At 38.3% G+C, this 14,073-nt stretch overlaps 1 protein-coding gene across 1 annotated transcript in view; it reads right to left on the bottom strand.

Moving 5' to 3' along the window:
- ADGRV1 (adhesion G protein-coupled receptor V1) overlaps window positions 1-14,073 on the bottom strand; it is a 302,215-nt gene that overhangs the window by 145,164 nt on the left and 142,978 nt on the right. The window contains exon 83 of the mRNA XM_076361800.1: window positions 13,163-13,263. Within this exon, the coding sequence (XP_076217915.1) occupies window positions 13,163-13,263 (101 nt within the window). The remainder of the gene's footprint in view (window positions 1-13,162; window positions 13,264-14,073) is intronic.

Here is a 14,073-nt window from a genome sequence, read left to right as displayed (position 1 = left end):
CAGCATATCTGTCTAAAACTGTTGCAGGACACAATAAAACGCTGTAAGTCTTTGGATGCTATCTGTGCAAGGACCAGGGATAAATATTGGAGGGGGGGCGCTAACGCTTTTCATCAGAAAATCTATCCTTTGGGTGGAGCAGACATTTCATATCCCTGGGTAAATGATGAGATGGCTGGGTGTTCATTTGATTCAATTCTGTTTGTTTACTCACAGACAGACAATCTTAAGACTTTGAATTCCTGTGCTTTCCAAGTTATTTCTTGCCAGCTGACCCACAATTATTGACTAAGGGAAGATTCCTATCCCATTCCAGCTGTAAAGTAAAACAAAGTAGTTAATTATTTCATGTTTGCTTATTCCCCTCTCTCTTCTCTCCTAAAGACACGTGAAATTCTATCATCCCCAGCAAAATGTTCCAGCCACACAAATTAATTTCTACTGATGCACATGCCTTGTGTTTTAGAACTTGGTTTCTACTCTTTCATCTATCTTATTCCAAAAAAAGCTTTCCTGGTTCCTTCATTTTCTTTGAATGAATGGTTGTCCACCAGCTGCCTAGCTATTAATTTAGAAAGAACTGGGCAGAATTTGATATACGATGTCTCTTCAATGACCGGCTTCCCATCAAAATAGCACCTCAGTGGGTTTGAACTGCTTTGTGCAATGTTTTAGAGGAGGTGACATGACCTGGTCCTATACTTTGCAATTTTGTTACATGAGGCCCTCTTATGCAAGCAATCTTTTAGATTGCTTGAATTTCCAAATCCGTTAATACAAAAAAAGATTCCCAATAAAAGGGAAATACGGAAATATAGCATAGTCTATGATCAACCATCATGGTTTTTAAGCCTTTTTTCACGACTGAACACAATCAGTTTATTTTTTTTCTGCACATGAATATATACTTTATACACTCCTGGTTTCTCCCTCTGGCTAATATACAGCCCAAACTCTTCATTAATTATTTCATTGATCATTCACCATCATTCCCAGCATTTATGGTTTTCATGGTCATTCTTCAGAGTATTCAGATCTACATTTGTATTAGTGTCTTTGTTTCAAATCATATTTTATTTAGAACAAAATACTGGCATGACCTACATGGGGCAATAAAAGATTAACCAAAATGAACAGTCTGTCTTGTCTTTGTGTTATGACCTGTTTGTTTGATTCTTATAAATCCACATAATGTCATTTTCAAAAGGCACTTTCTATACAACAACAGGAAAAAATCACCATGTGAACAAAATCACATCCACCGGTGTATAAAATTCTACTATAGCCTGCTGATTAAACTATCAAAAATTATACAAGTGTATTTAATCACAGTTAGCTGTAATCATCAGTAAGCTGGTATTTATGAAAATCTTATTCAGTTATTTTCAAATGCAATCAGGACCCCAATACGCTTAAAACTACACTCGCCGTATGAACCTGGCAAGGTCAGGCTCTGGTTTCATGTATACCAATAATTAATCCAATTAAGTCTTGAAAAGGACTTGTTAATCTACTGCGTATAGAACACTAGCTGCCTGGAAGATCTGAAGAAGTAGGTCATGAAAGAACTGCCAAAAATGGAAGTAAAAAGACCCTTCAAAAATATTCTTGCACATATTCTTGCACATGGAAGTAAGCAAACAAAGTGACAGTAGTGGAGTAAAAACAGAAGCTAAACGTCCAGCGTATAGTATAATTTTAATTAGGTGTAAAGGAAAACCATTGAGGCACTATCGTTCATGAAAGCCTATGGATTTCTTCCCCCAAAAGACAAGCTAAATTAAGAAAGTTTTGGAAACTTCAGATTAACACTGCAGAGCTGTTGCTAGGGCCTGAATTTATGGGTAACAGCAACTGCTGAGGTTCTTCCCTCCATCAAGACAGGACTGAGGAAAACCTTTAGTGGGGAAACAAGCAATGGGAGAATTGCTAATTAGGACAAGTAACAGATATCTACCTTTTTATTAAAGCAGAATGGCACGCATGAGTGGACAGAACAAAGGGAGAGGAAGAAAGGAGGCAGAAAATGGGAATAAGAGTTGAAAAATGACAATGAAAAGCATGAACCAGAGAGAGGCAGCAGTACAACCTGCGTTACAGTAAGATACAGAGAAAAGCAATGAATAGGCAACTTGGGAATGTTGCTGTCTACTCCTCTCTGTGTGTGGTCCCCAACTGTTTGTGATGTTGGGAAAAAATAGGGTATAATGAAAAAAGAGCTGGAAGGCATTAGCTGATAGAAATCTCATACTCTTATACTTTAAAGTGATAAACAGAACATTTGACTGTTTGCAATGAGGACAGGAGGTGTGAGATAACGTAGCAGCATTCTAGCATATGTTATAGTATTGCTCATATATCTGAGTTTTGGCAAACACTAGGAGATAATCTATAAGAAGATACTAACAGCCTGCACATTAACACTACATGGTGACTCAACATCAGAAAAGTGAACAAGGGTGGTAACGTAACATTATCCCTATGAATAGGAAAAGAAGAAATACATGGGTACTGCCATAGCAGTAAGTTATCAGTGAGAGACCAAAATCGTGTGTGGGTTGATGAAAATTTAAATTATGAGAGTATTTCAGATTTATTTCTTACACACTCCATCATGCTGGCCACGACTACTAGAGCAGTTCTTCTTGCCCTCTTTCCATGGGACAGAGGTATTTCAGCTGCTTCTACATCTCCGCACTCCCCACACTGAGATCTTAAAGATCCATTCTTATAGCATCTGCATTGCCTTTTACTTTTGCCTCAGCTTTAGCTTTAAGTATCTGCAGATGGCATCATGTTTATATCAAGCCTCTCAGAGCCACAGCAATTCGACATCTGATGGAACTCCATAGGTAAAATGACTCCCTCTACTGGAAAAAAGTGAAAGATGCTGCAATAAGGTTCCCCTGGGTAAGCTACTCTTCCCGCTTCCTCACATGGTATTTAGGTGATCAGGGTAACGAACTGCTTGTTGTTTTATGGTAACAGTCCTTCCTCATCGTTATATTATGTATAACACCTACTCTGATGATCAGGTGCCCCCACTGCCTGAGATAAGGATTTATTGACCCTTAGATTCTAAAGGACCTCATATACCTTATCTATCACCTGAGGACACCTTACATATATATATATTTAAAATGTGTGTGTATATATGTGATCAATACAGCTTATAAAATCACTGACACCTTGAGATAAATTATAATTTCTTCTACTACAAATCCCTGATTAGCTCCAGCTTTGACGATCTGATTCTTCTTGGACATTGTGGACTCACAAGTAGTAGCATAATGTAATAGAGATGGGCCCTCAGAGCCTTACTGATCATAAAACTGTATTGCTCTGCTATAAAAGCATTCAATTTAGATTACTACGAAATTGTCTTTTATGTAAACTAATCCCCAAATAGTTCTACTTATTACTATGTTGAAACTGCTTCTGAAAGAAGCTGCATGAACTTAACACCGTGCTCTGACTCGGTGGGAATGACTGAAATCAGCCAATAAGTAATTAACTAATTCAGTATGAAACCTACTAACATAGTCACTGGGAGGAAAGGTTTAGGTGCTAATTCTTCTTGCAAAGGTAACAAAGAACACAGGTGAGACTCCAAGAAATCACTACATGTTGTTTTATACTGCAAGATGTTATCAGCAGGACTAGGGAATATACATCACACACCCTGGAACACCATGACTGTTGTTGTAAAGCAACTAATATGTATTTACTGTGATCGTACAAATGTCATGTAAGGAACTGGGGAAGGCAGCTTACCCACATAAACATACTTACTGATGCATCTTTCCCTTCTGACATCCCCAACAGGTATCTTAGCCAGCTATGCCATACAGAACTCTAATTTTAACAGGAATGCAGTAACTTAAAGTACTTTCACTACTCTTCTACTACAAAATGAAAATAAATTGTAAATACAAAGTTGCTGGAAGACATAATTGTCATTCTTATATTTGATCAACTAAGTAAATCATGTGGTATCAACTGAAGTCTAACACTGACTCTTCAGTGTGACCCCAGCCTCTGTGGAAGTAATGTGAGCCAGACTTCCAAGAATATTTAATTATTTATTCCTGTGAGATCAAATGATTACCAGAAGGGCTGTCCTCCTTTATTAGGAAATATGATATCAAAAGGCTTAGCAGAAAAATCTGCCCATCCTATGGAAACTTCACTTACCCCAGGATGAATGGAATATTCCACAATTGTCTTAACACAAGTTGTGCAGGGACAGAGAGATTGCATAATGTCCTTAAGAAATCTAGCTGTTATGAAATCCCACCTAGGGAGTTAATGGCTGAGTACTCATTTGAGAAAGGTTCTGAACACTTCAATGACATTAAGTAATCCAAAATACAAAGAATGTCCAGTTTTCTTGAATAAGTTACAATATGCCTCTAACAGAAGTGGAAATCTCTTCTACTTTCCACTGTACGTAACACCTGTAGAATCTCTCCTTCTCTAAATGAGAATTTTTTAGATGTTATTATCCCAAAGATAAGAACACTGACATTAAGGGTGGAAGAACACTATCTACTAGTCATCATTCTTATTACTGAAACATTTTACATTGAAGAGTAACAGGAAAAAACACATTAACATGGAGCTGAATTTCTAGAGTGGGCACCAATTCTGGATCACTGGGTCCAGTTCTCATTTGCTCACTCTGTGCCCTCTCAAACCTTATGGGTTGCTCAACTTCATGAAGGGCTGATGGTACCACGTTCAGCATTATTTACTGCTGTCAGGCTACAGCAAGGAAATCAGAGCAGGGAAATCTCAGGCCTAGTTGTCCTCAAAGACAATTACGTTTTCTAAAGCAAATTCCCTCACCCTGGGCAACTAGGCTCTAACTGTATAGTAATGTATAAAAATATGTTGTTTCCCATTCCGTAAGACTTTCATATTTCATATGGACATGGAGTTTGGTGAAGCTCTGCACCAGGCTTTTTCAGAAACAGGCCTTTAATTAGCATTTCCCATCAGCTGGCTAAAAAGTGCAGGCTTACCATGAGGGAGGACTGAAATGACATGAATTCAACTCCTCTACTGCCAGGAGAGAGGCAGGCACTCAACCACGTACTGGCACAAGCTGCCCCTGTGGTGGATGGTACAGAGGATCACTCTACCCACCGCGTTTTGGAATATTCTTTGCAAACTCCCCCTATCCAGGTATATACAACAATTTCTTTTGGGTTTTGATTATGTATGGGAGAAAGTGAGAATTCCTCTAGTTTGGAAGAGAAGGGTTAAGATTAACGACAATACAGCAGAAGCAACATTTCACAGTTAATGCAGAAGTTTCACTTTCATACAACGGTGGACAGGGTCTATGATCATTCATATCCTGCTCCTGCATTACCTCTTGGAGATTTCATCACAATTGTAAAATTTATCTTAGTTCTGGCAGAATTGTGTTTTCTATCTTCCTCCAAATCTGGGTAAGTCTAAATAATAAAACAATTCTACCAAGGCTGCAGTTTATAATTTTCAAATAAATGTTTAACTATTTTTTTAACTAGGATTGTTTACACAATTTCTTCTTAAAAAACATACCTGACATGTATGTTTGTATTTCTGCTCAGGTTGAATAACGCACAGCTTTCAAACAGTTAAACACAATAAGTATAATTCTTCATCATGCATTTCTATCAAAGTCAATGGTAGGATGAATTTGGCTTGCCAGCTTGGTAATTATTACAGATATTACAGTGATGGATGATGATGCTAAGTCCTACTGTAGCTTGGGGACTGGTTGAATTAAAAAATATACACTTACTCTTTGACAAAAGTAAGATGACACAGTTCCCCATATGCCTTTTTTTCTATTTGACCGTTAGACTTTAATTTTGCATTACTGGCCAGAAGAATAGCAGGCCATTTGTACACAATTATTGCTGTAAATAGAATGGGAATGTTCAAATATTCCAGAGAAATAGCTACTGCACATATACAGAGCAGCTCAGCAGTGCACACATGAAAAATCTAAATGGAGAACTTCGCACATGTTCATGTTATTTGCAATACTCGGCACGTGCTGTAGAAATGGCCTATGCATCCACACTGAAATGTAATGTGGACAAGATGCATCAAGCTGAGTATACGTGCACAAGCCACGTGCAGAGTGCTTATTCATGTATTTCTGCCTGGGAATTCCCAGGCAAAAGCACAGGAGCCATAAGCAATGGTTCCTGTTAAGATTGTAATCTAGGTTTATAGCTTTTTGAAAAGAAGAATTTTATTGATTAGTATGACTGTATTGAGACACTATGAAGTATGTTCTCATTATATGTTAATTTTTCAAATACACAAATCTTCACCTAAACTTACTCCAAAACTGAAAATCTCAGCCCCATAATTTTATTTCCTTGTGCATTTAAGGTATTGTTGCATGAACTTATAACATGCTGGTTAAACAAACAAACAAAATACAATGACTAATGATTCAAGAAACAATGTTTGTTGGAGACATCGTGATTCTTTGAGTAAATATCAGAATGGAAAGGAAAAAAATAAAATTTAGAAATATCTAGTCTTTTATGTCTTTCCAATGAGTTTCACCAAACATTTGGTGAAATATCTATTCTTGAATGCTTTACAAATGCTCCATTAATGCTAGAAGCTCTAGACACACCGAGAATGAAATGAAGGTCAAATATTGTGAATCACCATTCCCCATCACTGACAGAGTAATGAATTACTGTGAGCAACCACACAGCAGGCACAGCCTTGGAAAAGCAAATTTCTGAGCAATGTGCTGAAAAGGTTTGACTGCCATCTACAGATAACAGTAATTAGTGCACTGGTAGCAATTAAAAACAAAACCTACAAGCCTAATAAACATCCAGTGCAGATATTAAAGGAAAACTAATTATTCACGTATGTATAGAACCATGAAGCTAACTTGAAAAGCTTCTTAGTTTGTTTTTTTTTTCCTGGTAAAAAGATAACTACACACAGAAACACCAGCTTCCTTCATTCTCTAGAGTGGTTTGAGATCTACTAGGCACAAATCTGGTGTCTACTACTGCCTAAATATTACTAGATAAAAATGCAAAGTACTAACATTTTCTTTGTATTTAAACTAGGAATTATTAAATGCGTAATAAGTTCTCAGTTAAAACTGTCTTTAACTCCTCTCATACAGTCATTGGTTAGCAAAACCATAAAACTTTTAATTGTATTGGTAATATCTAATCATATGTATACTCTCCAAATACTTGTAGGTGGGTATAGCTGTACAAACGTCTTCCATTTAGAGTTTTCTGTTAAACTTGGGTTTCCTAATGAGGCTAGTTCTCTCTAGGCAGAACATGTGCCAACATACCACAACACAAGTAACTGTATAAAGATTTTCCTTCAGCTGTTCAGAACAGCTAGCACAGTAGTTCAGTTCACTCTTGTCAAACATACCCTTTCTCTTTTCACTCTGCCTTAAAGCCACTTTCTTTTCTTCAACAGCTGCTGCCAAACTGTCTTTACTTCCTCTCCAAGCTAGCTAATTGGCCAAGCAGTTACCCTGCTAAAATCCTCTTTCAAAAGTTTTGTTCTAAACCTGCAGAATAATTGCATGGCAAAAGGAAAAGAGATCAGGAGAACCATGGATTTTAGGGGTTGAGGATGAATAACAAAAGGACTTAGAACCATTCTAAATGGTACCTCTGTAATTAAACTAAATTAAACTAAATTACTACATTAACACACCACATGGAACTGTTCTCAAAAATTATTCTGCACAGATCAGTGTTTCATATAAAAGTTTAAATGCAGTGTATGTAAACAAAAAACAGCTAGCAGACAGAAAAGCCTGTGGGCCCAAGCTGAAGTTAACTTTCTCACTTTCAAAGTCCTTCAGCAGCTGGAACAGAGCACAATATACCAGTAGCCAGAGATATCTGACTTCTCAGTATTACTTTTGTACATGAAGAAGGAAGGGCAATAATGGCATTTTTATGCTCTTATACCTTAGCAGAAAATCCTTTCTATCTTAATCTGTTACCTTCTGTAATCTTTTCCTGCATTAATGATTCCCACTCTTCTCCACCCATGAAGTACATGCCTTTCAGGTAGTTTTTCTTTATATATAGTTTTACCAATTCTCAAAATTGATTCTACTTATAAGAAGAAAGATTGAAAAACAAAGACATTCAAACTCTCCCTTCATGCTTAAAATGCTTACTAAACAGCAACATAAAAATGAGAGAAGCTGCCTTTATGTCAGGGCATTGAGTGCACTAATAAACCTTAATGGTCCTGACCAGTCCTAACTGGAGTCTCCACCTACACTCTCTGTTCATAGGCCCAGCAGCTTTATTTAAGCTCAGCCCTGGGCCATCAGTCTCCACCTGAGCTGGTCTCCAGCCATGCCCATGCTCCTGCCCAACCTTGAGAAGAAACCTACAAGATTACAACAGAGTTACTATTCGAAACCTGGAATTGTCAGCAGATAAGAACTGCTAGGCATACTACTGCCACTACGCTTGCACATCAGTATATGAAAATTTAAAAGTGGTATGTTTATAACATTTAAATAAAGCCACATTTAATAGAAAATGCAGCAACTTTTTATTTTAGTTCCCCTTTAGGTTAAACTTTAAAACCACCTTTGTTTAGGTTTTTCCATACATATTTTGGAGATAAGTTGACTTAGACTACTTTCATGAAAACTGAATTTTAGTTGAATATGCCACTCAAGTGAAATATTTCCTCATAACTGTACCTGATCTGGCTACACACTCTTTGGCAACTGTGTGTGTGACAGCGTGATGTTTATTTTACAGCAAAGCAGCTGCAGCACTGGCCTGAGAATGGAGAAACAGGAGTTTAGCAGCTTGGTAAGACCTGGAATGAAAATTCTACCAGTAAATCAGAGAAATCATGTTCAGTGTATCTTCAGAAATAAACAAGTAATTCTCAGACTGAGTAGCATCTGTAGTCCAAAGTTACTATAAAGTCCTGTGCAAATACTGATGCCAGTTTGAGAGTAGTTAGTGAATGCAGCTAAGTAACTCTAAAGATGATAAAGGTATCTTACGAAATAACGAGACCAAAGCTGAGAATGAAGGCAAGTCACACAAACAATGCCTCAAAGTGCAACAAAATCTGATTTGGGATACTATTTCAAACATGACTTTTTTTCGTTTTTGAGAACTTTGAACTTGCAGTTAGGCTTCAACTCTTCACCTCAGATATAGATAGTTATGAAAATGACCCTTTAATACCATGTTTAAAGGTGCTTTTTGTACAGGTAAGGCATCAATTTATTTTTATTTGTCCTTCCTTCTGATTGACTTTTAGGCATAGAGATGAATCATTAAATTGCTGAACTACACACCAACCAGCCTGACCACAGTCCTCAGGGCAGTTATAGCATAAATCCTGCTGGAAGCTGTACGTAGGGCAAGGACAGGACGGTGGCTGGGAACAGCCGTCGCAGATTTATGAAGGCAAAATCATGCCTGACTAACCCAATCTCCTTCCATAAGGAGATGACCGGCTTAGGCAAGTGCAGCAAATGTTCACCATAATTTAGCAAGGCCTTTGACATGGTTTCTGTGGTGTTCACAGTATTATCATTAAAAGGCTGAGACATGCTTTGGTTAAATGGATTATAAAGTGAGTGGAAAATTGCCTGCACTATGAGGCTTGAAGGGTTGTGATCAATGGTATGAAGTCCAGCTGGAGGCTGGTTATTAGCGGCACTCCTCAGGAGTTGAGATACAGTTGCTGATACTACTTAAAGCATCTGGGCATAGATAATGGGACAGAGGGCCACACTGAAGTTTGAGGAGGACCCAAAAATCTGGGTGCGGGTGATTTGTAAGGCTGTTGTTTAAAGGAAACTCAACAGGCTGGAAAAATGGGCTGACTTCTGACAAAGTTCAACAAAGTCAAATGCAAAGTCATACAGCTGGTGACAGAGTAACGCCATGTAACAGCCCAGGCTGGAGCCAAATGGCAAGGCAGCAGACCTGCAGAAGAAGACCTGGGTTTCTGGTGGATGGCAAGTTGACCATGAGTCAGCAGACTTACACCAGGAAAAGGTGAAGGGAAGTGATCCTTCCCTTCTATTCCAGCACTTGCGTGACCACATCTGGATACAGTTGGGACCTCCACTACAGGAAGGAGACTGACACGCTGGAGCAAGTTTAGTCAAGGTCCACCAAGACATTCAGACCACAAAATATACAGAAGACCTGGGGCCCTTCAGTCTTAAGAGTGTGGGAGGGGGAAATCTTACCACTATTATAAATTACCGCATAGAAATGCCTAGAAATGAGGGAGCCAAACTCTTCTTGCAGATGCATACTGACAGCATGAGAGACAAAAACAAGTTGCAACAAATTAAATTTAAACTAGATATTGGGAGACACTTTTCACAACAGGTAGTCAAACATTGGACCAGGTTGCCCAGAGAGCTTGTGGGATGTCCATTGCTGAAGATGCTCAGAATTCAACTGGACAGGGTCCTGAGCAACCTGACCTAAGTTGGGCTTGCTTTGAGCAGGGGTTTAAACCAGAAAGTTTTCAGAGGTGGTTTCCAACCAAAATTACTCAATAGCTCTAAATGTACGCAACAGATTTAAGAGAAATGTTGAGTCACAATCCCTGGAGATAGTTAAAAGATGTGTAGAAGTGGTGCTTAGGGACATGGTTTAGGGGTGGACTTGGCAGTGTTAGCTTAATGGTTGGACTCGATGATCTTACGGGTCTTTTCCAACCTAAATGATTCTATGATTCTATGATTTTAAGTATGTAATCAATGTCAAAACAACAAAACTAACTTTGCTTGAATGAATGAATGCACCAATACATGCTGGAGGCCACCCAGCTGAAAAACAGCTTGGCAGAAAAAGCCCTGGGCGTGCTTGTGGACGCCAAATTGAACAGGAACCAGCAATGTGCCCTTGCTGCAAAGAAGGCTGACGGTATCCTGGGCTGCACTAGGCAAAGCATTGCCAGCATGTCGAGGGAGGTGATCCTTCCCCTCTGCTCAGCACTGGTGAGGCCACACCTGGAGTATGGTGTCCAGTTCTGGGCTCCCCAGTACAAGAGAGACAGGGACATACTGGAGTGTGTCCAATGAAGGGCCACCAAGATGAGTAAGGGATGGAGCACCTCTCCTATGAGGAAAAGCTGAGAGAGCTGGGACTGTTCAGCCTGGAGAAGAGAAGGCTGAGGGGGATTTTATCAAAATATATAAATACCTGTAGGGAGGGTGCAAAGAGGACAGAGCCAGGCTCTGTTCAGTGGTGCCCCGTGACAGGACCAGAGGCAACAGGCACAAAATGAAGCATAGGAGCTTCCCTCTGAACACCAGGAAACACTTTTTTACTGTGAGGGTGACCAAGCACTGGCACAGGTTGCCCAGAGAGCTTGTGGAGTCTCCATCTTCGGGAATATTCAAAAGCCGTCTGGACATGGTCCTGGGCAACCGGCTCTAGGTGTCCCTGCTTGAGCAGGGCGGCTGGACAAGATGACCTCCAATGTCCCTTCCTATCTCAATCATTCTGTGTGATTCTGTGTGTAAATTAAGATGTTTTAATGCATCCGAAAGACCTGGTAAGGAGTCCTTATAGAAAAAAAAAAAAAAGACTTCCGTGAAAAAGACAACTCACCGTAAAAAGAAACAAGCTTCTCTGTACTGGAAATGCAACATATTGCCAAAGAAATGGAAAAATACTGGAGACAGAAAGAATGCAACATGGATAAGGATAGTTCCATTATGCAAAATATCAAACAGTTCTGGGAACATGGAAAATTCAACATTCACTGCAAAGGAAAAGTAGAAGAAGGTTTTGCAAAATCTCTCTCTAGACTGTAAAATGCGCTGCAAAGCTCTCAGTAGTCTTGTTTTGTATAATCTTGACACATTACCATATGCAAGTCCTTACCTGTGTTATGAGCTCTGTGTCCCAAATTAAGTCTGTACATTTGTACACTAGTAACCATGCACATTACAGTCCCTGGAACAAATTAGCTGTTTGTGTAACTACACAGAACTATTAAAAAGTATTAAGCATGTGTTTCAAAAATCAAGAACTGAGATGTCAAAATACTTTTACTCCAACATGCAAGAAACCTGCTAGTATCCAGTGATCTCTGGAAGTGCTGTGAGGACCGTTCCTGATCCTTCTATTTTAAGTCCAGTTGTATGATGAACATTATCAATGCACTCCATTGTACAACAAAGAACTGTATCATGAGGTAACATGAATAAAATGATACACCAACCATGGCAGTATACAAAAGCTTGTCTGAGAGATATGCCAGTTGCTAAACTTTTACAGGTAACACAGGGCTGTTTCAATTATCAACAGTGTATTTCCCTGATATGACACATTCCTCAAAGTACCTGCCTGCTAATACGCTTAAATTCTCACAGCATCCCTGCCTTCAGCATAAATTTAAATTTGTATTTACATCATCTTTATAGCATTAAAAATATACATAAAATCTTCTTCTTAAGGAATCTTTCCATAAAGTAATTTTAAGATACTTGAGGTTATTCATAGCTTTCCATTTCACCAGATGTACCAAAGCTGAGGAAGTTATATTTTATAGGACGGAGAGACATATTCTCCGTTTATATGCTCCTTTGGTTTGCTGACATTCTATTACCTACTATTTGAACCAGTATGAGAGAAATAGGAAGACCTTCTACAGTTTATTCTCTTTTATTATTTAAATTTTTCATAAGTATACCTTCCTACAAATCCTAAAGTGCAAAAGAGCTTTCATCATCTACTACTAAAAATAAAACTTTGCCACAGAATTTATGATTTCTGACATTAATCTATTTAATAAATAATGATGTTAATGATGAAACTCTTTTGTCTCAATTATATACTCCATCATCAAAACATTTATTATTCCACATACAGGACTATCTTCTCATGTGGCTATGTCATCCATAAGTTTTCTCTACATATTTTCAGAAAATGTATAATTTAAATTGAATTCCCAACATAGAATATGAATATTGGATTAATTATAAGTATCATATGTTGAAATTTTACATTTTCCAAAAATGTTTACACTGCGGAAAAGAAAATGAAGTCTGTTCAGATATGGCCATGGAAGCGAGGAAAAGGAAAGTAAAGATGTACTTAATTTACACTTAAGAGACTTCAGCCTTTTTTCTTACCTGAGTACCCAAACAAGCAACCATCATATGAGTCAGAAGTTTAGCTGCAAACATTGCACACCTGGTGCAGAAAAGGTGCGAGGCAATAGCCAAAGTGAAACCTACACAGAAACAACCAAAAAAAAAAAAAAAAGGGAAATTTAAAGCTTAGGCTAATAAGCTATGCTAGGTAAGAATAACAATGCTGGATCTCTTGAAGGTGCAGATCATTAAAAAACAAAAAAACCCCAAACCTTACAGAGAGATTATGTTCACTTTGGTTCACACTGGGTTCACTCATTAATTTATTACTTAAGTACTAACATCTATTTAACTTTTTCATAGGCTTGGGAGCTAAAATAATTGCATAATGTAAACAAGTAATTTTTGCAAAGGTTTTCTTTTTATTTCTGCATGATATGGATGACTGTCATAATAGTTAAATATAAAGCAAAGGTAACTCTTCAGTGGTCATATTACTGCATCGAAAACCACTTTTAGAAACAAATAAATAAAAAACTGCCTCCAGCTGGGTAGCATTCTTTAGGAGATAGCTATAACCTCCTGAATGCCAGCCTCCCATTTCATCTGTGTTCAGCGCAGAAATCTATTATAGCAGTACTCAGAAAGAATAACACCACTTTTCATTTCACTAATTCACTGTGAACATGAACAGAACAGAAATGGGAAGGGCCCCTTCCCCACCAGTAAGTAGTTCTTGGAAGAAGGACCCTGGGAAAGCTGAGCCACTAAGGAGAACACTGCTAAAGCTCATGTAGCGTTAATCGTTTGTGCACTTCCACACCCCAGGAAGGGCAGGAATTTCTATGCTTAAGGCAGATCTTTTATTCTCTCTTGAGACAGACTGGTTGCTCAGCTACAAGTACTTGTAAGATATCAATGAAATAAATCATTGCAGAAAGAATTATTTC

The sequence above is a fragment of the Aptenodytes patagonicus genome, chromosome Z, assembly GCF_965638725.1.
Source record: "Aptenodytes patagonicus chromosome Z, bAptPat1.pri.cur, whole genome shotgun sequence".
NCBI classification, from domain to species: Eukaryota; Metazoa; Chordata; class Aves; order Sphenisciformes; family Spheniscidae; genus Aptenodytes; species Aptenodytes patagonicus.
The sequence above is the reverse complement of the archived record's forward strand: the minus strand, read 5'-3'. Positions and strand labels throughout refer to the sequence as shown.